The sequence below is a fragment of the Trichogramma pretiosum genome, unplaced genomic scaffold (genome assembly GCF_000599845.2).
Source record: "Trichogramma pretiosum strain Unisexual culture from Peru unplaced genomic scaffold, Tpre_2.0 scaffold87, whole genome shotgun sequence".
NCBI lineage: Eukaryota > Metazoa > Arthropoda > Insecta > Hymenoptera > Trichogrammatidae > Trichogramma > Trichogramma pretiosum.
In genome coordinates this window covers 499,158-525,033 of record NW_019641711.1, presented here as the reverse complement: position 1 = coordinate 525,033, position 25,876 = coordinate 499,158, and the positions used below count along the sequence as shown (strand labels likewise).

At 42.1% G+C, this 25,876-nt stretch overlaps 1 protein-coding gene across 1 annotated transcript in view; it reads right to left on the bottom strand.

The window, feature by feature from the left end:
• The window catches only part of LOC106657818 (solute carrier family 26 member 6-like), a 69,426-nt gene that overhangs the window by 21,608 nt on the left and 21,942 nt on the right, over positions 1 to 25,876 (bottom strand). Inside the window, exons 6-10 of the mRNA XM_023463232.1 lie at positions 18,705 to 18,869; positions 17,566 to 17,670; positions 17,366 to 17,499; positions 17,144 to 17,306; positions 14,862 to 15,038 (exon numbers count right to left, since the gene is read on the bottom strand). Coding sequence (XP_023319000.1) covers positions 14,862 to 15,038; positions 17,144 to 17,306; positions 17,366 to 17,499; positions 17,566 to 17,670; positions 18,705 to 18,869 — 744 coding nt within the window. The remainder of the gene's footprint in view (positions 1 to 14,861; positions 15,039 to 17,143; positions 17,307 to 17,365; positions 17,500 to 17,565; positions 17,671 to 18,704; positions 18,870 to 25,876) is intronic.

The window sequence follows — 25,876 nt, the reverse complement described above, 5'->3', positions numbered from 1 at the left end:
AAAGTGAGGAGATTTTTTTCATGCCAAAAGAAGCTACTTTTCCACTCATTTCTGCAAACGAAGAGTCAATCCTCATTCCTACAAGTGTCTTTAATTGTATTGGACCATTCGTTCAATATACTGTAAGCTTTTTTATTTTATTTATTTATTCATTATTAATTCATCACTTTCATTTTTGATGTAATTTCTTTTCAGAATTCATTAATGGTCAATAAAAATACTAATAACACTAGCTCAATCTATCAAATGCAACAATACTCTAAGAGAATTTATCGTTTGCCATAGTTTTCCCAGGCTGGTTTTTCTCTAATGATTCATAATTTTTTACTTTTATTAAGCTCTCAAATGAAATCTGTTAGTTTGCCGATAACTATAATGTAGTAAAAGTTGTACAGCCTCAATAAAAATATTTTATAAGTTCTTAGGCAAGATTTAAAAAACCGCTGCCAATGTATTGGCAAGTAGCTTCCTCATACTTTTTTTTTAACTTAAAAATAATTTGAAAATATTAATATCATCTTTCTAATTACGAAAGCGAAACGAAAGCGCCTCTCAGCTTTATCGGGTATCTCAAACAAACAATGCAAAAAAAAAATTTTTTTCTTAAATAGAAAAAAAAACGTTACGTTTATCGATAAATGAATTTTTCTGGCTTCGTCCCTATGTCATAACGAAAAAAATAAGCCCTCCCCCGTCACGATACGTGCTACCGTTATCAAGGAATCACTCTACACAGCCATACAGCCGCATACACCCACATACATTCCAAAATGTGTCAAAAATTCGATCTAGTATATAGAAATATCATTAAATATATCCTACGATAATTATATACGAAAGCCTAAATGTATCCCATCACAAAACTTCCTATATGAGGGAGCAAAAGGAAGAAAACGACAATTTCCCGCAAAAAAAATTTTTCCCGTAAAAAAAAATTTTTAAAAATCGAAAAAAAAATTTTTTTTCTTCGTTTATCGCTAAATACAATTTTCTGGCTTCATCCTTACATCATAACGAACAAAAAAAGCCCTCCCCCGTCACGATACGTGCTACCGTTATCGAGGAATCACTCTACACAGACATAAAAAAATTTCCAAAAATTTTTAAAAATCGAAAAAAAATTTTTTTTTCTTCCTTTATCGCTAAATACAATTTTCTGGCTTCATCCTTACATAATAACGAACAAAATAAGCCAAACCCCGTCACGATACGTGCTACCGTTATCGAGGAATCACTCTACACAGACATACAGCCGCACACACACACACACACACACACACACACACACACACACACACATACATACCAACATGTGTCAGAAATTCGATCTAGTATATAGAAATATCATTAAATATACCCTACGATTACTCTATAAAAAAGCCGAAATGGAGCCCATCACAAAGCTTCCTCTATGAGGAAGCAAAAAATCTTGATAAAATTTTAAGACATCTGGTAGCAAGTTCTTATATAAGATCTTGATAAAACTGGAAGACTTCAGGTAGCAAATTCTTAGGAGAGTTTTTGATTTAATTACTAGACTTGAAATAACAAGTTCTTATATAATTTTAATTTCATGATTGTGATGAAGTTTTACGATTTTATCAAGATCGTATACAAGTACTTGCTACCAGATGTCTTACTATTTTATCAAGATCTTATTCAAGAACACAAGGTCGATTATCATACGTAAGTTCTTGCATAAGATCTTATACAAGATCTTTTTAAAATCTTGCCTAAGAACTTATAAAATATCTTCATTGGGGAGTACTTTATCGAAAACGATGGCGAAAGTTATTCTTTTATCTATTGCTAAGACTTTCGCCCCCGGTAGAATATTTTTTCTCCCTGCACGAGAAAATGGTAACCAAGCAACCGTAAATATTATTAATAGAGGTTCTGCTTTGACGTCAATGTTTATTGATTGGTTAGAAATAATCGCTCAGCTTCAAAATGAACAGGAAATCGGTGTGTGATAACGACTTTTCTTCATCTGACGAATTTGGTGATGAATATGAAAGCGGTCGCAAATTTGACGATGAAGCTGACGGTATAATTGAAAGTGAAACGCTGCCAAAAAAATTTGGCGGGCGTTATTTACAAGTGTACGATGCATATAAAAAGTGGAAAAGTGCAAATATAAAAGCGCTTTCAAGTTCAGAGGAAAAAAACTTGATAGTCTATTTCACGGAGCTGAAAACGAAGAATAAGCCTCCGACTCTTTGGAGCATATGGTCAATGCTCAGAACGGCATTGATGACCAAGGACGAAATCAACATCAAGGATTTTTTGAACTTGAAAGCGCTGTTGAAAAATAATAACAAGGGCTATACGCCAAAGCAATCGCTTGTTCACAAATGGGCTGAGATCGAGCAATTCATGAACGAAGCTCCCGATCAAAGTCACTTGGCTGCGAAGGTAATTATTTGTATAAATTTTTCCAAATCAAGCTTAAGAATGAGAGTATACATTTGTGTGCGCGTGTGGTTTATGTCCTTAAATATCTCGTACTTGATGATATGTATGACACTTTATTTGTATTTAAGAATGTATTTTTATTTTTATAGGTAATTTGTATTTTTGGAGTTTGTGAGGGACTGCGCTGTGAAGAGCTGACGAACCTCGAGGCAAAAAACCTAAGGGATGAAGGCAATCGATTCGTCGTATCAGTTTTAAGGACAAAAACTATGCACACACAAGAATTCATCATTGGAGAGATATTTTATGAGAGAGTAAAGGAGTATATTTCTCTGCGACCCAAAGAAGCCTTCACCGACAGATTTTTTGTGCAGTCTAAACAGGGAAAGTGCATCCGCCAAGTTATTGGGTGCAACAAAATTAGAGAATCTCTACGCCTGATTGCTGAATTTTTGAATTTGCCCGATCCCAAAAGATACACAGGTCACTGTTTCCGGAGAACAGCAGCGACCTTGTTATCGGAATCTGGTGCAAATATGCAGACGATCAAGCAGATGGGTGGATGGCTATCGGACAATGTAGCTCAGTTGTACATCGAGCACTCGAAGAATAATCGTCAAAAAATGTTTGACGGTATCACACATGCCTCCAAAGCGCCATGCGAAACTGCAAGATCGTCTATAAATTATTCGATGCCGATGCCATCCACCAGTACAACATGTACAGCAGCTACTCACAGTACAGCTAGTGTAGAAGTGGCTGCTGATCCGCAAATCGATGAATTCGATATAAGATGGGAAGATTTCTCGGAAAATTGTGATGCTAGCGAGCCTCAAAAACTTACTGGTGAGTAAAACATACACTTTTTCTTCATAAAATGTGCCTTGGTCATATGTTTGAAAGATAGGAATACTAAACAAAGTTCTTTTCTTTTTCAGTAACAAAAACGGCGACAAATTTTACAGTGGCTAGAGGGAAAAAATTGATCGAACCGAAAATGTCCACGGAAGTTCAAAAAAGAAAACATTATTAGTCCCATCCCTCTGTGACAGTTGATTTCAATCGACCCAACGAGCCACTGTCTAAGCGATCTCGAAGTGATGTACAACATGACACGAGCATGGAAAGGTCCTCTAGTGTTCGCAATATGATATGCGACGTCAACGCAGTTCGCAATGTAATTGTAAATCCTTCGAAGGATAATATATTTAACTAGCGAATTACCGAGCGAGCGTGAGCGAGCGAGTTGCATAGCCAGGGTTTTGTAAGAATTTTTGAGAAAGCAAGAAATATAAATTAGGTTTCTACATATATTATTTTATAAATACAAGGTATTTATTTATAAAATATATACCTTGTAAATACAAGGTATTTATTATATATATGCCTTATAAATACAAGGTATTTATTATATATCTTGTAAATACAAGGTGTTCGTAAAAAATAATCGTTACGTTTGTCATGTTATGTTTTATGTATTTATTATTCCGTTATGGTTATTATTATGTATTTTTTATGTTGTTGAGTTCTCCGCTACCACTGTGACTCATGTGAATGTGATCGCGTTAGTTATTAAGTACATTAAGTACAATTGTATTACGCGCCATGCGATTTATATCAGAGCACACTTCATGCTTATCAGCTCGACTCCCCACTCTCATCTGTGAGAGCGAGTACGCCGTACACGAGACGCATGCTGCTGCGTCAGCTGCTATCCAGCGGTGTACTTCTGTGCGACCAAATATTATACAAAAATAAAGAAACCGTCGTCTATTAAAAACAGTGCAGTGTCTTTTTTCTACCCTCTCGCTGTGAAAATTCATTCATTGGTCCTTCGAGCCGGATTTGTCAATCAACCAGCGACAAGATGAACGCGAGGTAAGTGCAATCTTATAAGCACAAGTGTGAACGACGTGAACTGAGAAAATGGCGGAGCGAATTGATCGGCTCACAATGCGGCATTACGATCGGAGCCTCGACGCACCGTGAAAGGTAGTGGAATCTTCGTGTAGTAACGAAAAGGCTACGGCATTTTGCGAGCGGACGGCGAGTCCGAACGGATGATGAAACGAGTGTCCGTGTGAGGTGATATCTACGGTGAGAGGCGACCACGTGATAACTCTGCCTGACGCGGGCATCGAGCTGCGTCGAGTGAAGCGAAGCGCGAATGATGCGTGATAGATATGTGTGTGACCCCGTGAGCTGTGATGTGACGAGACTAGCGATACCAACGTGCCAGCACCGTCGCCTGGTCCACGAAGCGAGCGTATCGCATCACGAAAACACGGTCGTGTGAGAGAGTTGGAGCGATGAGAAAGCTGTGTGCTCCGCTAATACTTAGCGTCGAGCTGAGACTTACATTGAGATGAATTTTTGCTTGCAGAGACAATCTGAGAGATACTCAACTCGAGCTGATCGAGATAATGAGGGTTTTATGCGAGGCGATTAACTCCGCCCCTCGTGAGGCCTGGACACTAGGTCAAGTACGGGCTCGAGGAGAGCTGCTGGAGACCTACTGGGCGGACTTCCAGTGCAACCACGTGGCGCTGCAGGACGCGGCAGATGAGCAGCACCAACGAGGGTACATCTACTCGACCATCCAACTGCGATACCTTGAAGCGAAAGGCTTGCTCTACGACGTCCAAGGAGAGCTGGAAGCGCGACTGCCACTGCGCAGCGCCTCGGACGTCCTGGCTGCCGGGCATCGTGACATGCCCGCGTCAAGTCAGTCGCGTTCACGACTGCCCTTGATTCAAGTGCCCGAATTCAGTGGGCGTCGCGAGGATTGGGAGTCCTTTCGCGACTTGTTTAAGGCCCTCATTGACCGTGACGAACATCTGAGTGACGTGGAACGGATGTACTTTTTGAAGACACTTGTAAAGGGTGAGGCGAGCGCCGCTCTCAGCACGCTGTCTATGACCGGTGACAACTACATCACAGCCTGGAATCTGCTGGAGAATAGGTATGAGAACCACCGCTTACTAGTCCAGGATCATCTGAGCGCGTTGCGAGCCCTCAAGCCGATCCGTGAGGACTCAGTGAAGTCCCTACAGGACCTCATGGACACCCTTGGCAAGCACCGGGACCAGCTTCGGACCCTGGGTCGACCAGTCGACGCCTGGGACGACTGGTTCGTGTCGATTGCGGCGTCTTGCATGGACCTAGCGACTCGTCGAGCTTGGGAGTCTGAGCTTGAGCGCATCGATGCGACGACGCAGGAGGGAGGCTCGAGAAAAGGGTGCCAGCTCGCATCTTTTACCACGCTTATCGACTTCCTTGGCAGCCGGTGCAGAATGGCAGCTGCCTGCTCGTCGAGCTTGACTCTGAGCAGCAAGGTTACGGGCTCAGCGAACACGGAGAAATCGGCACGCAGCTATGCGACCAGTAGCTCGACCCCACGGGACTGTGCCCAATGCCACGGCGATCACTACATCGGTCACTGCGAGGCGTTCACCGGACTGGATCCTGCCGAGAGGCGATTGCGAGCTGCGCGCTATCGACTCTGTTTCAATTGTCTGCGACCCGGCCACGCCGCCAGAGTGTGCCCCTCTCAATCCACCTGCCAACTTTGCCGAGCTACACATCACACCCTACTCCACGATGGAGGGTTGAAGAGACCCGGGGATCCAATGGAGTCGAGCTCTTCGGTAAAGAAGCGACGATCCGTGCTAACCACCATCTCGGACGATCGACAGGGGGTCGACTTGGCTGATCGAGAGGAGGGACCGTCTCACCGTTCATCCTGACTCGCGGTGTTGCCAACGGTTGTGCTGAGCATTAGCAGCCCGGGCAGTCGCTCGTTGGCCGTACGTGCGCTTCTGGATCCTTGCTCGGAGATAACCATCATATCCGCACGTATTGCGCGTAAGGCACGTGCGACTCTTGAGAGTGCATCGATCGACATCAGAGCGCTCGGAGGCGGTCTTGCCAGCCGAGCTGTACAGACTGCGAGCATCCAGATTCACCTGCCGGACCGGGCCCAGCCGCTCGTATCCGACGCTGCGTGTGTGCGATATCTGGGAATCACGACGCCCTCGGCAAGGCTAAGGCACGTGGCGAGTGCGCCATGGGTCGGCCGGAAGCTTGCCGATCCCTGTTTCGAGCGGCCTGGCTCGATAGACTTGCTTGTGGGAGCTGATGTACTACCGTCATTGCTGAGAGACGGACTTCTCCACCACTGCGACATGATGGCGCAGAACACTGCGGTTGGGTGGACGATCTCCGGTCGACAACCCATTGACGGCGCTGAAGATCAAGCCATTTGCCTCTCTTCCTTGACTGCGGAAGAGACGCCCAAGTGGCATCAACAGCTCATCAGCCTGCTCCAGCGATTCTGGGAGCTTGAGGACGTACCCCCGGCCTATCGAGTTTCCCCGCTTGAGCGACACTGCGAGGAACTGTTTGCAGCCCACACGCGCGACAACACGGGAAGGTACACTGTGCGGCTTCCCCTGAAGCACGACGCCGCGACTACCCTTGGGACAAGCGAGGCTTCAGCACGCGCGTCGCTGACAAGCTTGCACCGACGCATGGAGAGAAACCCGGAGTTCGCCAAGGCCTACTGTGACTTCATGGAGGCCTACGAGCAACTGGGCCACATGAGACGAATGACCCCGAGCGAGACGTCAGCAGCCGTCGTCCCGGCCAACTACATTCCTCACCACGGCATCTGGCAACAGAGCGATGCGGGGGCGAAACTGCGAGTAGTGTTTGATGCCTCAAGGCCCACATCAAACGGAGCAAGCTTGAACGATGTGCTCTGTCGAGGTCCGAAGTTGCAGCGCGACATCTGGGTCGTCTTACTGAGGTGGCGAACTTATAAGGTCGCCTTCTGCTCGGATATCCGCATGATGTTCCGGCAGATCAAGGTCAACCAGCTCGACGTCGATTGGCAGCGCATTCTCTGGAGCCCGAACAGCAGGGAGCCGGCGCGTCACTTTCAACTTCTCACAGTGACGTACGGCACAGCGTGCGCCCCCTACCTGTCACTGCGCACCCTGCAGCAGCTGTGCGACGACGAAGGTGACAAGTATCCGAGGGCCAGAACAGCCGCGCTGAGAGACCGCTATGTGGACGATGTGCTGTCTGGAGCCGATGATGTGGAGAAAGCCTTGACACTGAGGGACGAGCTCATTCAGCTGATGAAGGCGGGCGGCTTTCCCTTGGGTAAATGGGTAGCCAACCACCCTCGGCTGTTGGAGGACCTGGACGCCGACGACCGTCTTCGACCAGCTTGGATTACCTTCACTAAAGATGAGCCCGTGAAGGAACTGGGCGTCCGCTGGAGCCCTCAGCAGGACACCCTCGGCCTGAGCTTCCCGACCGATCGAGCTGGCTGCCTCTGCAAGCGCGTGGTACTATCCGAGCTAGCCACGCTGTTCGATCCGTGCGGTTGGGTGGCACCGGCTACGCTGCTCGCAAAGATGCTCGTCCAAGACCTCTGGAGAGCGCGTCTTGATTGGGACGATGAACTGCCGGCCTCGATGGCGCGTCGGTGGAAGGAGATTCGAAGTAGCTTCTCTGCGGTAGAGAGACTCTCTGTTCCTCGTTGGCTTGGTACGACTTCGACAACGACTGACTTGAGTATCCACGTCTTCGCCGATGCAAGCCGACGTGCCATGGCCGCGGTGGCTTACTCGAGGGTCGGTCCCGTCGATCAGGAGTCCATCACGAGGTTGTTAGTAGCGAAGACCAAGCTCAGTCCAATTCGCAGTTTACGTCCACCGTCAACTGCTGTACCTCGAATGACGATCCCGCGCCTCGAGCTGCGAGCCGCTCTGATCGCCGCCAGACTGCTACACACCATCTGCGAGGAGCTCAGTGTGGACATTCATAGCTGCTGCGCCTGGTCTGACTCTCGCATTGCCTTGCATTGGATCGGCTCTGAGGAACCGACAGGGAACTCTGTGGTGGACAGTTACGTCCACCAAATTCAAGAACTCGTGCCAGGCAGTCTGTGGCGTCATGTGCCGTCAGCCGAGAACCCCGCAGACGTGGCGTCAAGAGGCGCTAGTCTTGAACAGCTCCTGGATCGTAGCTGCTGGATCTCCGGTCCTGACTGGCTGTCGCGACCGTCGTCAATGTGGCCTTCGACCGAGCGAGCATTGGAGCCGCCAACCAGCCCACCTGTCGCTGCTCAATGCCTACAGATCAGCGTCGAAGATCGCACGGAGCGAAGCCACATTTCGCTTTTCTCTGACTTGAACCGTTTGCTCGACTTCATGGTGCGACTCCGCCGCTGGATGAGATCACGACTCAGACGCCTGCCCGTCGCACCAGTCCTTCAAGCTCTGACACCAATAGAGCTGAGTGAGGCTTATGAGGCTTGCGTTCGAGAGAGCCAGAGACGCAGTTATCCTGAGGATATCGCGGCCTTGTCGAAAAACCGCCCTGTTCCTGCGAGGGGGCCGCTGGCAGCGCTCAATCCATTTGTGTGTCCGAAGGGTGTCCTCCGCGTTGGCGGGCGGCTGCAACATTCGTCGCTGTCATTCGAGCAGAAGCATCCACCGATTCTTGACGCCTCATCTCCTCTCGCTGGACTAGTGATAGCTTGGGCCCACCAGCGAGCGAAGCACGGGGGCTTCCAAGCGACGTATGTGCACGTACTCCAGCGCGCTTGGCTGATTCACGGAGCCCGCCACATTCGACGCTACGTGAAGCAATGTGTCACCTGCGTCGCAAGCCGAGCACGACCGGCTACCCAACTCATGGCAGCCCTGCCTCAAGAGCGCGTCTCACCTAGCCCTTCCGGTCGGTTGTTCCAGCGCACTGGTCTAGATTATGCCGGCCCGTTCATGATTCTCACGGCGAAGGAGAGTAAGAGAACAACCAAGGCCTGGGTGGCTGTCTTCGTTTGCCTGGCGTCGAAGTTGATTCACCTCGAACTGGTCGGCGACTTGACGACTGAGAGCTTGCTTGGGGCGCTCGAGCGATTTAGTGGTCGCCGCGGCCACCCCTCCGAAATTTGGAGTGATAATGCGACTCATTTCCACCGTGCTGACCTTGAGATCAGGGAAGCCTTCGCGAGGCAGAATGTCACCAATCGACTCGCTGAGCAAGGAACTCTATGGCGATTCATTCCCCCTGGCGCGCCGCACTTTGGAGGACTGTGGGAGGCGGCCGTGTGTTCCTTCAAAAAACACCTGAAGAGGACTATGGGACCGAGGCGATTGACCTACGAAGAGTTCTCGACCCTCCTCGTAGGTATCGAGGCGGTCTTGAATAGCAGACCCCTAGCGCCTGTGTCGAACGATCCAGAGGACTTGGACGTGTTGACTCCCGGCCATGGCGTTCTCGGTACTGCATTGACGACGATTGCGGCCCCTGCACCGGATGAAGAGGAAGAAGTAGACCTTGATTCGCTGAAGCACTGGAAGCTCGTCCAAGGCGTGCACGCTATCTTCTGGAAAAGATGGAGCAAGGAGTACCTGAACACCTTGCAGCAAAGAACCAAGTGGACAAGACGCCGGGCCTCCATCGACGTCGGGGACATGGTGCTGGTAGTCGATCCCTACCTTATTCAATCAAACGGGAAGTGGCCTCTGGGCAGGATCATTGGCGTCCATCCGGGTCGCGATGGCCTGAATCGCGTCGCCGTCGTGCGGACTGCTCGGGGAATCTACACTCGTCCCATCGTCCGGCTGGTGGCTCTCCCAATCAAGACGGCGCTTGAGGCTGGTCGTGAAGAAGTTTCAGACGCTGGTCCGGACTCATAAAGGGTCGTTCAAGAAACGAGGCGGGCGGTGTTCGTAAAAAATAATCGTTACGTTTGTCATGTTATGTTTTATGTATTTATTATTCCGTTATGGTTATTATTATGTATTTTTTATGTTGTCGAGTTCTCCGTTACCACTGTGACTCATGTGAATGTGATCGCGTTAGTTATTAAGTACATTAAGTACAATTGTATTACGCGCCATGCGATTTATATCAGAGCACACTTCATGCTTATCAGCTCGACTCCCCACTCTCATCTGTGAGAGCGAGTACGCCGTACACGAGACGCATGCTGCTGCGTCAGCTGCTATCCAGCGGTGTACTTCTGTGCGACCAAATATTATACAAAAATAAAGAAACCGTCGTCTATTAAAAACAGTGCAGTGTCTTTTTTCTACCCTCTCGCTGTGAAAATTCATTCACAAGGTATTTATTATATATATACCTCATAAATACAAGGTATTTATTATATACCTTGAAAATACAAGTTATTTATAAAATATATACCTTGTAAATATATAATAAATTTATTTTTTTTTTTTTTTTAGTCATCGATTTTCCAGATTGGTCGGGTAGGCCAGAACTTTTAGCGCGAGACTCTTTCAACGCGTAATATACAGAAGATAACTCTACTTTTGTAAATTGTACATCTGTCAATTGTACTTTTATCAACAATAATAATTTTGATAGTAAATAATAATATTATTCTCGCGATAAAACTAGGAAATTCATATACCAGACCGGAGTATTTTTTTCTGAATTCTGACGTAAAAAAACGATTCCTTGAATTTTTTCAGAATTTTTCATTCATGTCCATTCAGCCTAGAGCTGAAAACCCGCTTTTTTTCACGAAAATAATTTTTTTAAGGCGCTACGGAGTCTCAAAAAAACTAGAAAAATTTTTTTCTCATTTTGTTCATCAAAATAAATAATCTCAAATTTTTTCAGATTTTTTAATTGAAGGCGATAGCTTCTGGAGCCGAAAAACGTTATTTTTAACAAAAAAGGTTCCTGGAACCCGATGGTTCCGGTAAAAAAATTTGAAAAATTTTTTTTTAAATTCCTTGTCAAATTTTAATAAATTTTGACCGTTTCAAAAGTTCGATTGAAGCTTCCTTGCTCATTCTAGAGCATAACAAAGATTAATGCGAAATTCTGAAGATAACTGAAAAAAATGTAAATATGATGAATGTCTTTGGATTGTTGAAAAGTACCCTCATGAATTTTTCAGATTTTTTAATAGCTTCAGGCCTCCAGAAAAAATATAGATAGAAAATGGACGTCTATAGGGGAGGAGGGGGGTAGGAGGGGGGAAGGGGTCCAAAATTTTGGTTTTGGCACTTTTTTATCATGTACTGTAACATACCAAAATTTCAGGAAAATCCGTGAACCTCGCCCGCAGGTTTATTTGAAAAATTCTGAATCTGACCCATATATATTATGAATGTATTCGAGTTGCTCGATTCATCTGCGTTAATATCCAGTTGCTAGTCGTATTTAAGCATAACACTTTAAATGACAGAAAAACTGGATCTTTTAAACGTTCACGTGGAATACAGTATTTTTAGTCCAAATTAAACTTGTATCATCGCAAAGTTCTTTTCTCGACGAACAATTTAAAAAAAATAGAGCTTTCTACGATTATTTTAGCACCCTGTAGACTATTTTGTAGATACCGCTTGCAGTACATAAAATACCTCGTCTAAATAAAATCGAGTCTGCTCAAATCGTTAACTTGATAGCGAAATATTAAAAAAAAGCATGTTAAAACGTAAAATTTTCTGCTCTTTTAAAATTCGTAGTTAAAAATGGGTACTTTTATAGCTAGGTAGATATTGCGCGATTTGAGTAAGTAATATGGTGTAGCGTGGGGGGGTTGACGTGAAATGCTTCCTATATGTTTACATTATAAGATGCGTCCATCTAACTGGTGTTCATTTCTTTGTAATGCTTGACTGCGTTTATGATTTTGCTTGTTTTTTGGCATCGACTATAAATGGTTTATTGAAAAAAATCACAGTCCTTTTCAATTTTTATTACATTCAGTTGGACTGCGAAACGAAAAAAATTAACAATTATCATACTATTTGCTTTAAAAAAAAGATCGATTGTTTAAAACCATAAGCCTTGCTTTTTTATCAATTTTCAAGTCCAAAATTTTACAAAAAAGCATATTACGCATGCATGCTCCAAAAAAAAAATGTTTTTTTTTATCGGAAAGTTAAAAGTTTCTCGGATTTCCACATATAGGCAAAATACATTATAAATTGGGTGGCAAAACTATTTGGTAACTCTTAAAATTATCGCAAATAAACATAAAAAAATCAAAAACCCAATTCCAAAGTATTTTTCAACGAAGGATCCAATGATAACCTTGAATTTGACCTTGAACATAACGTCTAAGCTATAGCGAACCAAAATTGATTTTTCGCACGGTGACCCCCTTTTTCATTTCAGATTTGAAAAGAGCGGAAAATTTCACGTTCAAACATATATTTGGTTTTTTTTTTTAAGGTAATTTTAAGGGCGCAGATCCGAGAACCTCCTGCACAAAAGTTGTACATATATAAAAAAACTGCTCACATATATATTTTAGTTATGTATTTATTGATCGTACTTATTTATAAGTATTTATTTTTTAAAAATTGTAACTGGCACACTTAGAGAGTTCATTGAGAACTGTATATTTTCCAACATTCAGCCCTCTCAGTCCACCTTGTGTCTACAGAGTTTGAAAGTTGAATTATCATTTATAACGTTTTGCTATGAATTTCTGTCCTAGTTTAGAAAAAATATTGAATCCATGATGTTTTGTAAATAATTTTAATTTTTGTCAAATTTTGAATCAAAAATATTTTTTCATAATCAATCCAGAAAAGTAGAATAAAATTTGATAAATAAAAAATCTAATTGTAAGCTTCTATTGATCCACGAGAGATGGTGTCATGTACAAAGCCGTCGATGCGTTCACGCAGAGGCAGCGTTGGATTGCAAGCGACTACAATATATCTGCCCGTCACTGTTTTATCGATATAGCTAGCGTTGCCAAATTTTGACTCAAACAGTACCATAACATTGTCACGGTGTATGAACTTATAAAAGTGTAAAACATGCCAATATGCATTTTTCATACTTATTATAATTGCTGCATAATTTTGAAGGGCATAAATTTGAACGGTATAAAAATATGAAAACGGATTGCACAGAAGGTAAGTTGGCAATGTCTGATACATTGATAAAACAGTTACTGTCAAACAAATTGTAGTTACCCGGAATCCAACGCTACGCAGATGACGTCTTTGGAGGTTGGTACATTAGCGATCATGGTCATGAAGATAGGTTCGATTTCATTTTGTGTGTTTCAACTTTTTTTTCTAATGTAAACCACGATATTTTTTAATTTAGATATTGCGGACGTGATATTTGCTCGAAGACTATGAGACTTCAAATGGTTTCCGATTGGACAATCGACAAATTAAAATTAAAATTTTTTTCAAAATTACATTTTTTGGGATGAAATCAAGTACAGGCAAACCCCGTTATCTGCGGATTCGTTATCCGCGATTCTTCGTATCCGCGGTACCCCTATTTGTGACCCAACTTCAGTATCCGCGGTTTTTTGTTTTCGTATCCGTGGTTTTTTTCTGGAGGTTAACATTTTGTGCGCGTCAAATTTAAAAATTTTTTTATTAATTTTTATTTAATATGTCTCGACCAACACCAAAAAAAACAGTTTCAATCGAAAAAAAGGGCGATAGAAAAGTTCTTAATTTGGTCGAAAAGATCAAAATTCTCGACGCGTTGGCAGCTGGTGAAGAAGTTGCTACCCTCGCAAGAAGATTCAACGTCAACGAGTCTTCGATCAGAACAATCCGCGACAACGAGAAAAAAACTCGAGAGAGTGCGAAATCTTTGGGGAAGCATGCAGAACAATGCAAGATAAGTCGCTCGCCTCGTCTTGAGAAAATGGAAGACATGCTCATTGTTTGGCTGCAAGATTTGATGCACAAAAAAATTCCGATCGGTGGAGATATCATACGCGAGCAAGCTAAGTATTTTTACAATCATATTCAAAAAAATAGCGCTTACAGCCAAAATTATTGGAAAAATTTTAGCTGATGCAGAACAACTCATTGAACGAGCCATAAATCATGATCCAATAATGACTCGCAGCCTTTAATTCAAGCAAGATACAACAAAATCATTGCAGTGTTATGAAAGTTTATACAAAGATTTGATGCGCAGAGCGAAGCAAAAAAGTTTGACTGAGTATTTTACTCGAAAATAAATAAATACTTTGATTTTTCATAAAAAAGGTGTTTTAATCTTTTGTACATTGACATTTCAGCTGGGCGAGGAACCGAACCCCCCTTTTCCCATAAAAACAATGCTTCGGTATCCGCGGTTTCAGTATACGCGGTACTTTTTCGGAACCGAACCCCCGCGGATAATGGGGTTTGACTGTATAACTTTTGACCTGATAATTTTTACAAAAATCTAAGATTAGATTCAGATTTCCGAAAAAGCATTAAATTTGACATTAGACTTGCTTACTCGCAAATTTTTTGACTTCATTTTTACCAAAAATACAGAGTCTGAAATAAGTGACGAAAAAACATCTTCTTGAGACTTAAGAGGTTAACAGTTCAGTATGCTAGAATGTTTTCTATTAACACATTTAAGCTACTACATAATTTTAATTAACTTAATAAGAAAATAAATTTACGTACCCTTGGTAATAATTCAAAAAATGGTCCAATCCATAAAAGAACAAATAATAAAATTCCACATGAAATTAAGCTCGATATTTGACTCCGTCCCCCAACAGATTGTTGAATCAGAGATCTTGATAAGGATGCACAAAATGGCATACAAGAAAAAAAAGAACCTACTAAATTTCCTAAACCCTATAATGAAAATAAACAAAAACGTTGTTAAGTTAAAATCGAATGTACGTTAAAAATAATTATATAATAAGCTCAAAAAAAATTAAACCTCAATTTGTCATAGAATTAAAAAAACCTCATTTCATTCACACAACAAAAATTAATTTAGAAAACTGCCATATACATTTTCGTTGTTTAAAATTAGTCTAAATTATCACTCATAACTACAGTTTAAAAAATCGATTTTGAGATTTTTAACTTAGATTAAAATTTATCATTAAATCAGCATTTACAATCAAATCAGCACTGTGTCGAACCCACAGGCTCTCGTGTATGTAGGTGTGTCGCGCCGTCTGTCGCGAAGCAGAAGTGACGCGAGAAAACGTCTGTCATCTTCCACTTGGGTGTGAGTGGTGATGATCGAGTGACTAGCGTCGCATACATTAAAACTTTTTGAGACTCCGAACTAATTACCCGAGCGGTGATAGCGAGCGAACAAAAGCAGTGCAAATAAAGTTATCGATTACCAGTGAACACTTGTTATCATTCGATACTGCACCCTTCATCCTGCAATCATCTAACCAAGTGATTTCTGGCCTCTGAGCTACATAGAGCTCTCTACATCGCAATATTACGATTAAAAAGAGTGCTTGATCCTGTTCATTTAAATTGCTTGATACCTCGCAGATGTGAACGATTCTCAATATGCGTTAAAAACTGAAGTGTAAAGATATTATAATTTTTTATGGCAGTACACACATGGAAAACATTTTTTTTGAACATTTAGGTGTGAAAATCAATAAAATAATGTTGCCACTTATTTTTGAAAAAGCTTTATTGAAAAACAACCCCTCCAAAGTTAAGTTAATTTTGGCGTGAATTTTATATGACACGGACGCGCCTAGGAAAAAAATTGTCTGCAGAAAAAGTTTTAGAATTGTTCAAAGAAGAACCCTAAATTTTTTCAGAAATTTTTGGAGCAATTTTTGGGTTTTTCAACGAAATGGTCACATGCAAAAATCCAAAAGTCTGATTGCTCGGGGCACTGTTCCCACTGCGGACAAGCAGGCCACCAGGTAGAGGATTGTACGAACAAACCAACATGTGTTTTTTGTCAAGAACGAGGCACTGACTACGACAATGCGTCTACAAGCGAGTTCTGCCCTCTCGCGCAGAAGACCACTCAAGCCCGCCGATGATAAAGATCTTACAGCTTAATCTCAATCACTGGGAAGCTGCTCAGGATCTCCTGAGCTAAACCATTTGCGAGCAGCGCATCAACGTGGCCATACATGGCAAAACTTTTGAACATGTTTCACGCTCGAATTCTGAAAACGAATCACACACGAGTTTTTCTTAGTTCGTTTCGTCACCAGCACTGAGAGCGATTCACACTCATCTCGAGGTAACTCTCCCAAAATCCAGCCACAATTCAATTCAAATGAAAATCGCATATTTCAGAAAATGTAATAATACCATCGGAAAGATGAGGGAATTTCCTATCGAATACTGTATAGTCAGTTACTTTTTTAGATGAGTTTTGATACTTTTTCAACAACTCAGAAATCGAGTAATTATTTACGTGAAAACTTGATGTTTTGTCTTGAAAAACACAAAACTGACCAAATAAATACCTATCTTCAAATTTCATGTTCACGCGTTTTTTTGTGTTTCTAGTACCCCTAGGAACAATTTTCATGGGTTTGGGACTCTGGGCAAGCAAAAAAAAAAAAATATCACCTTTTTTTGTTAATGAAACTAAAGTAGTTGAGTAAACGAAGTGTCACTTTTGTTTTATAAAAAAGGCAGGTATTGTCGCGAATAAGCGAGGTTTGCAGCCACGTTCAGCGAACAAGTGGAATCGAGACTGAGGCATACTCTCATTCATCTGATGCGGTGATTTTAGTTAGCAGTCTTTTGTATCGATTATTCGTGCCAACAGTGGGATCGCTTAAGCATACCATTTTGTCGCAACTTTTACTTTAATACTTGATCACACAATAAAGCAAATTTGGAAGTTAAATAATCTTCAAGTCATTCAGCAAAATTGAACATTAATGTACTCATTAAAATATTTACACTGATCCTATAGTTATATGTTGAATATATTATTAAATGATATGTACCTGGGCGAATAATTCTTGATTGGAATCGACTTCATAATTGCATTTTTGAGCAAAAATAAGAGCCATTGACATGGATATTGTGTAGGATATCATAGTGATTACAAAACTATCTAAAATTATATTCGATAATAATTCCATAGGAGGTAATATAGGATGAGGCAAACTGTGAAAGTAACCATTTATTAATATCTGCACTAAAATAATAAATGTTATATATCTTACCCAACAGGAATTTTTCCAACGGTAGTAATACTGTAATTATTTTCCAAATCAGTATAGATCGATAAAATTGTGCCTAAGACAACTACAATCATTTCGATAGGAATAGGAAACCTGCATAATTTGGCTGCTCGGGGCTAACAAACAACAAAACAAAGAAAATTAATGATAAAACAAACAGTTTTAATTATAAATTTTCTCACCTTTAATACTTCGTTGTTAAAAATTATAACAATAATTGTTATTGCTGAGATAATTGCAGCTGCAATATTTACCTCATGAATATTTGCAAAGATGTCATAAAATGTCTACAATCATGAAAAAATTAATATTCTTTAATAATTGAAAAGATAGATTTCTATAATTTGAAAAAAATTTTGTAAAATATAAGCAGAATTATATTTAAGAAAGTTGAATCGCTGAAGAGGTGAAACATAAAGTTGTTAAAGATGATTTTTTGCGTGAATTCAAACGATTGTTATTGTTGGTCCAAACCCTTTTTGTATGTATTAAATAGTAATTTTGACTTTGGAGCTAACGGGCATTAAATTTTGAGTGAAATATGTATTCATGAAATATTAATTGAAGGTCGATAATGTGACTCTAAATTGCGATGCAATTCAGCAAAAAAAATGGTACCCGGACCAAAATAAAAAGGTCAATACCGGTAGGGTCAAAACTATTAAAAGGTCAAAGACAAAAAGGTCACAATTAAAAAAAGGTCAAATACCCCAAAGATCAGCTCAAAAAAAGATAAAAAAAATAAAAACGTACAGTTCAGTGCGAGCATATATATGCTACGTAACTTCGTCTGTTTATCTACATAGTTGCTATTATTTACAATTTAAAATTAATATTCTCCCTCTACACAGACGACGTACATTCGTAGCAGAACAAACAACGCATCTGAAGGATGGCACAATCGATTCCAGATGGTTGTCGGAAGACGCCACCCAAGCCTCTATGCTTTTTTGGCTGAATTGCAACACGAGCGAGGCGATACCGAGACAATTTTGCATCTGCTAGATTTGGGCCAGGCAGTTCGGGACATGGCAAAAGGCAAGTTGCAAGAGGTAGAAGACAGGATATCTAACATCGTTAGGCGCTACGACGGGTACGTCGAGGACGACAACGTTCCAAAATACCTCAAGGATCTGGGACATCACATGCACCTATAGATTGGACGATATTTCAGTATTTTTTTTTTTTTTTTTTTTGACTTTTTTAGGCTTTTGACCTTTTTGGTGTTTGACATTGCAGGGGTTTGAACCTTGCGGTCTGACCTTTTTGTACCGGAATCAAAAAAACAACACATAAATAAGTCGTGGATTTTATTTCTTACCAAAATAACTTTGAAAATATCGTTGCGTTTTTTGAGCTTTAGTCCTAAAAGATCTTTGATCTGAGATACAAATACATGTACTGCTGCAGCTGTAGTAAATCCGCTAACTAACGCATCAGATAATAAAGTTGATATTATACCTAGGCGCAAAAAGTACATTGCTAGCTGAAAAAAGAAAATACTTATGAATAACAATGTATATAATAGAAATGAATAATTCTTGTATGTGATTAATGAACTTGTATTAAATATTCTAGCAAATGAATAAATAATCTGTATTTATAAATTATTAGACAATATTTACGTTACTATAAACTTCAATTTTGATCGGATGAAATATATTTTTTATGGATTTTGTGTCTGCAAAAATTTCAAAAATTTATTTCCAGCTCCAGATTATCTAGCTCTAAATCCGATATTAGTTCTGATGCAGGTACCTCAGATTATACATCAGATCTTATATAAGATTGTCGATGATCGATTAATACCTAACATAAGATCTTGTGTCAGATCAGGCATAAAAAATTATGTAAGTTCTGATATTCATTTTATTGTGTAAAATTTACATCAGTTCCGACATCAAATCTAATGTAAAGTATTATAAGCATTCATCAAAACTAACATATGATTTACTATTAGATTGTTCGCTCGTGCATGTCGGTTTTGAATTTAAAACTTCGTCAATCGTGCACTCTCAGCGGTATAAGATCGCGTACGTGTCGTTGGCAACCTCTTGGCTCGTGCCAAGTGACATTTGAAAAAGTATACTCGCTCAGAGCAGGCGATAAAGCTAAATTCTCGATCCTATAGCATCGACTTTCGGATTCAGATTTTATTAAGTTTTTTGTGCACATACTTACGTTGTAATTATTAAAGTGTTGTTATTGTTATTCTTAAAAAACCGAGTCTAAATTCATACTATGATTCGACGGCAAATATTCTCGAAAAGAGTAACGAGTAAAAGCCAATAATCTTACATACCCCGCTCCCCGTTCCTTCACACAATTACAAGATTTTTTTCTCTCTCCATTACTCCTTCTACTTGAGAAGGGCCTGCAGGGGGCTGGAGCCCGCGCGCAGGAAGAGATTACTACTATACCCCCTCCCTATTGTCTCGCATTTGCCCAGACCCAAGGACCTGTGGGGCAAGGAAAACCTGGGGGTATACGTAGTGCATATGCACTACACCCTCCTCCTCCATCCTCCAGGAAAAAACCCGCGCCGAGACAGGCGGAGCACATGGATTCTCATCCCGCCGAATGACAATGGGAAATATTCGATTGTCTTCAGTAGGATTTGAACCCAAGGCTCCTCGAGCGGCCTTTGTTTCTGTAGCTAGCACGCTAACCATTGAGCCAACGACCGCTCTTAGATTTAGTATCAGATCTGATGCACTAGTACCCCTAGCAAAAATTACACGGGCACACAAAAAAAAAATGCTCAGTTCCAGAGACCGGACCCAATAGACTTTATGTTTTTGGGGTCGCTGAATCCGAATCCGTCGTCGGTTTTTCACCATCAGATCGATTTTAGGTCATTTGAAGATCATTTAAAGGTCAAATCATGAAAAATAGGTTTAAAAATCTGAAACTATCCCTTTACAGGTTTATGAGGATGCTGAATTCAAATCTGAAGTCAGATGACCTCTACGATCTTACCTTCAAGGTCATTTGAAGGTCAAACTTAGAAAATTCGATATAAAAATACGAAAAGTATCTTATTTATGTATTGGTGCGTAAAAAAAGGTGCGTTACAAAAGAAAAGGGTAAAAAGGAATGCAAAATTAACAATATTTCATCAAGTTTTGCCCTCTTTTTATTAACTTAATCTTGAAATGAGCTTAAAATAATAAAAATATTGAACTAAAATCAACGTGGATTATCTCAATTATCCTTGTGGATCAGCTCAAAATCCGCGAAGATTGAAAAAAAATCAACGTGGATCAGTTAAATACCCACGGCAATTGCATTTTTTTCAAACCATGATCGATCCACCTGGAATCTTTGTATAATCCACGTGGAACCCCTGTATGATCCACGTGGAATCTCTGTGCGATCCACATGGATAAGTAATCCACGTGGATATCTATGTAATTATTTTTAACTGGGTGGCTTATGAAAATAGGTGATAGCAGGTCTCAAAATTTCTAACAAAATTGAGGCGTTTTATTTGACTAATTTTTAGACCTGTTCATTTTACTATTTTTCATTTAAGACATCCTATTACGAGTTAGAATATTACAAAGATTTTATCATAAATTAGAAAATGATTTTTAAAGTAGGCCCTAATGTCCATTAGATCAAATTAAGCAAAGAGGGCTTCATTATTAGGTACGGAGAGACCAGAAAAAAATTTTCAGGACTTTTGGTAACTCGCCATTCATTTGGTCTCCTTGCGAGATACAGCAATTTCCGGGAGCCTTTTTCTTATACTTGACAGTGTGCTTAAAGAGCATATAAGTTTGCTAAAGCTACCCCCAAATTCTGTAGTAATTGTTTGAAAGCATGTGAACCGCTGATTATGAAACCGTTCGAACAAAAATCCTATAACTACTACTTTAGTGAAATGCTCCCGTAAATTGCATTAAACTGTTATCGCAGTTATTTTATATTGTTATTTTTTAGGGTTTATTCATTTGAAACATATTATACTCACTTAAATTCATATTCGTAGTTGTACAGCTTCAAAGTGCAAACAACCACCTTTAATTTGGTTATTGTAAAAACATTCTGAGTCATATAGAACTTGCGATACAGTTGAATCCCTAATTTTTTCACTTATACACACAGATATAGAAATCAGGTATAGCTCCTGCGCGCGGCTATCAAGACCAGCAAGCGCCTGTGCTGGAACAAACTATGCGACGAGGTCGACCAAGACGTATGGGGCAAGCCATACAAGATGGTCATATCCCGACTATGAGGACCGAGAGCAAATTTGCCAAGCTCTCCGTGCCTGGTGCGCCGCATAGTGGCTGCCCTTTTCCCTCTTGTGCATGACGAGCCAGCTCTGCCACCACCAATCCAGACAGGAGAAATTTTACCAACCGTCAATCTTGAAGAGCTCCAAAGAGTATGCAAGAGGATGAAGGTGCGCTCTGCACCCGGCCCGGATGGCGTACCCAACTCGGTGCTCAAGATTGCTATTGCCGCACGTCCCGACATCTTCTTGCGGGTGTACACGACATGTCTGAAGACCGGCTAAAAGTGCCAGAGGCTCTTCCTGCTTCCAAAGCCAGGCAACCCCCCCCCCCCNCCCCCCCCCCCACGAGCCGTCCTCGTATCATCCGCTGTGTATGCTAGACACGGCAGGCAAGATTCTTGAGAGAATCATATCCAACCGGCTGGAAGCGTTCACAGAGAAATCTGGAGGCCTTTTAGAGCGATAGTATGGCTTTCAGAGGGGGCGATCAACAATTTAGCGCTTTACGCCGTTTGCTCGTACCCGATTACTTGCTGAGAATAATTGCCAGCTACTTCTCGGCAAGAGTGCTCGACTTCACTACGGACGATGGCCTGGAGTCCTACGAAGTCACAGCAGGTGTCCCACAGGGGTCAGTTTTGGGCCCGGTTCTGTGGAATGTCATGTATGACGCCATCTTGCGTCTCAACTTCGAGAGCGAAGTCCGTATCTTCGGCTTCGCTGGCGAAATCGCCGTGGTGGCTGTTGCCAAGCACCTACGGCAGATCGAACAAGATCTGAACGCTGCCATCCGACAGGAGTGAGGCGCGCTCCAAGCTCTCAGCTTGCAAACAGCTGACTACAAGACGGAGGCTCTGCTCATTACCAACAAGAGGGAAGTGGAAACCATCACCATCACGGTAAGCGATCACAGCATACACTCGCCCCCCTCCATCCGATACCTGGGCCTGCACATCGACGCCAAGCTGAAGTTTGATCACCACCTCCAAACAGTCAGCGCGAAGGCAGCCGGTGTGATCGGTGCCCTCACGAAAATCATGCCCCACTCTGGCGGGCCCAGAAATAGCCAACATAAACTGTATGCTCACGTCGTCGACTCCATACTCCTGTACGGAGCCCCCATATGGAGCACAGCCATAAAAAAGCGGGCCTAAATTCGCCAGGTGGAGTCAGCCCACCGACGAGCCTGCCTACGTGTGATCGGTGGCCGGCCGCATGTCTCTTACGAGGCGACATACATTTTTGCCGGCATACCTCCGCTGACCCTCCTCGCGGACGAGCGAACGCGGCTCTATGGTCGCCGCCGGGAGGACGCAAGGGACGAGGAAGGCTTGGCAACGCTAAGTAAATAGCAGGAAGAATGGGACCAGTCGACGAAGGCCCGATGGACGCATCGGCTGATCCCAAATATCAAAGTGTGGATCAAGATGAGACACGGAGAGTTGAACTACCACCTTACGCAACTCTTGACCGGGCATGGCTCATACTCGCGAGCGAGCCGAACTAGCTTGCGGTTGTTTCCTTCGCCCACTCAGTTGTGATAAGACTGAGAGATGAAGTAATGGACAGAAGGGGATGACCGGACGATGCTGATAGAAGAAGATGCCACCCCACTCAAGCCCCCATGAAGCGCATAATGGCAAACCCTTTATCCCCGTAAAGTAATGCCTAACAGCGGTTTCTGTGGGGATGGAACAAAAGGAAATTGAAGTGAATGTATCTGTGGTGACGCACTTCAGAGCGCTTGCACATATATATTTTTGATGAGCTGCAATTGTTTAATGATTTACGTTTTTTTTTGTTGCTTGGGAGATCTAGAGAGATTTTGTTAGAGCCTCAGTTTCGTTGCGACAGTCACCTAGAAAAGATCTCAATAAATTCAATAGCCGTTGTTTATTATTATATTGTAGTTTTCATTACCCATCACTACAAATTGGTGACCCGGACTAAAAATTCATTATCTCTTCAGTAACTTGCGAGTACTACAGAGCAATATCTTTGGCTGCCACATTTTCTCTTTAAACTTTTTACAATAGTTTTGGAACGCGATGATAATCTTCGTCGCAAAAAGCAGCAACGCCGTATAAAGCAGCAGTGCATCGAGCAGCAACCCCTTGCAGAGCAGCAGCGTCTCGAGCAGCAACGTCTACCTATAGCAGCAGGAAGTTTGGCTGATTTACAATAGCGAAATATACCACAGGACAACATTCCTGCTGGATTTGGTGGTCCTCAAGTTTACCACGTTGTGGTGCGATTACCGACATTTCGGTTGGACAAGCCGGCAGTTTGGTTTGCGCAAGCCGAGGCACATTTGCCCTCGGAAACATCACGCAAGAGCAAACCAAATACTTTCACGTCATCTCTCAACTCGACGTGGGTGCTGTCGTAAAGGTCGAGGACATCATCACCAACCCATCTGCTGATAAGCCCTACACGCATCTATGATAGCAGTTCATCGAGAGGTTACCTTCTTCGGAAGAACAGCGTGTCCGGCAACTGCTCTATAACTAGGAGCTGGGCTATCGAAAACCATCGCAGTTCCTGCGTCATCTCAAGTCTTTGGCCGGCCCAACTCCGATGCAACCCAACCTACTTCGTCATCTTTGGCTTCGTCGACCTCCTCTGCACGTGCAAGCCATCTTGTCTACTCGGCCAGAGCTGTCTTTGGAGCAACTGTCCGACCTGGGCGTCAGAATCGTCGAGATAACGCCGGTCTCTGCCGTTCATGCTATCGACAATTCGGCCAATCAGGTAGTATCGACCGATTTTCGTGAAGTTTTAACTACTGTTAAAAATCTCAGCATGGAAGTGAACGAACTTCGACTCGGTCATCGCCAAAATCGACAACGCTCTCGCAGCCGTCACCGCAATCGCTCAAAGTCGACTTCTTGGAACTGTGATGCAGACAAGTTGTGTTGGTATCATTTCCAATTCGGCAGTAAAGCAAAGAAATGCGAACGGCCGTGCAAGGAAAACGTCGAAAGCAGTCGTCAGTAGCGGCCACCGACTGTCCCTCATCCAAGAGCCGCTTGTTCATTACGGACCAACCGTCCAAGCACCATTTTCTCATCGACACCGGATCCGATGTTTGCTGTTTTCCCCGGCGCTTACTACGCGAACGTCGACCCCCCACGAAATTCCGACTCAACGCAGCCAACAACAGCACCATCAAGACATACGAATTTTATACAATTCTCTTGAGTGATCGTTTTGTTTGTCCGTCGATGAACCGAGACTGCACACTCTGGGCACGATCTTGTATTGGACGTCGAACTCTATATATATAGCATACCAATATGGCGGCGTGCCCCCGGCGATTAACATGGGCATCATAGGTGAAATTTTGAATTTTGGACAATTCATTATTATTTGTTCAAATTTGATGTTTAAATTGTTGTCCTAATTATACATATACATATTTAGCACAAAATTGATGTATTCATAACATTTATAATGCGTTTAAATTGTTGAGAATTCCGATTTTTAATATGGTATCGCCCTAAGGATACTAGTTGCAGACGCCAGACGCTAGTAGGTTAGGAAGGTTTGTTTATGTGTTGCTGTCACTCGGTTGAGATTTTTGATCAGTGGAGATAAAAATGTCTCACACATACGTATCTTGCTGTGTTGAGGGATGCTCAAGCAAATCCAATGTTGACAAACTATTAACTTTCCATCAATGTCCTGCAAAAAATAAATCGAAAGTTAAAATAACCAATTTTTTCAGTGAACCCGAAGAAGTGGATAAGCATTGGGCTTGGAAGAAAAGTCTCAATCTTCCCAAAGAAATTACTCCCAGGGTGGTGTGTTCTCTGCACTTCGAGCCAGAAGACTATATTGTTAACAACTTACGTGGTAAATAAATATTTTTATAAGAATATTAAAAAATACAATATAAATCTTTAAATATATGTATAAATATCCAGATTTTCTAACCTCAATCAAAAGATTAAAACAATCAGCTATTCCATCAAAAAATTTATTAAAAACGGCAAGAGATTTGAAGAATGAAGCTCGTGCAAAGAGAAGTCTCAAGAGAATAAGTGATAATGTTAAAACTGTAGGTACTGGCGTGGTTGAAGTTTTTACTGAAAACGTGGAAGCTAATGATGAAAATGATGGACAGACCTCTCAAATCACTGTCTCAACTCAAACTGAATCTCAGCAAGAAGATAAAGAATTAAATGATCCTGTATTGATGTTGATGAAACTGCCTTGTAAACAGCAATTCAACTTAAGTGTATCTTTGA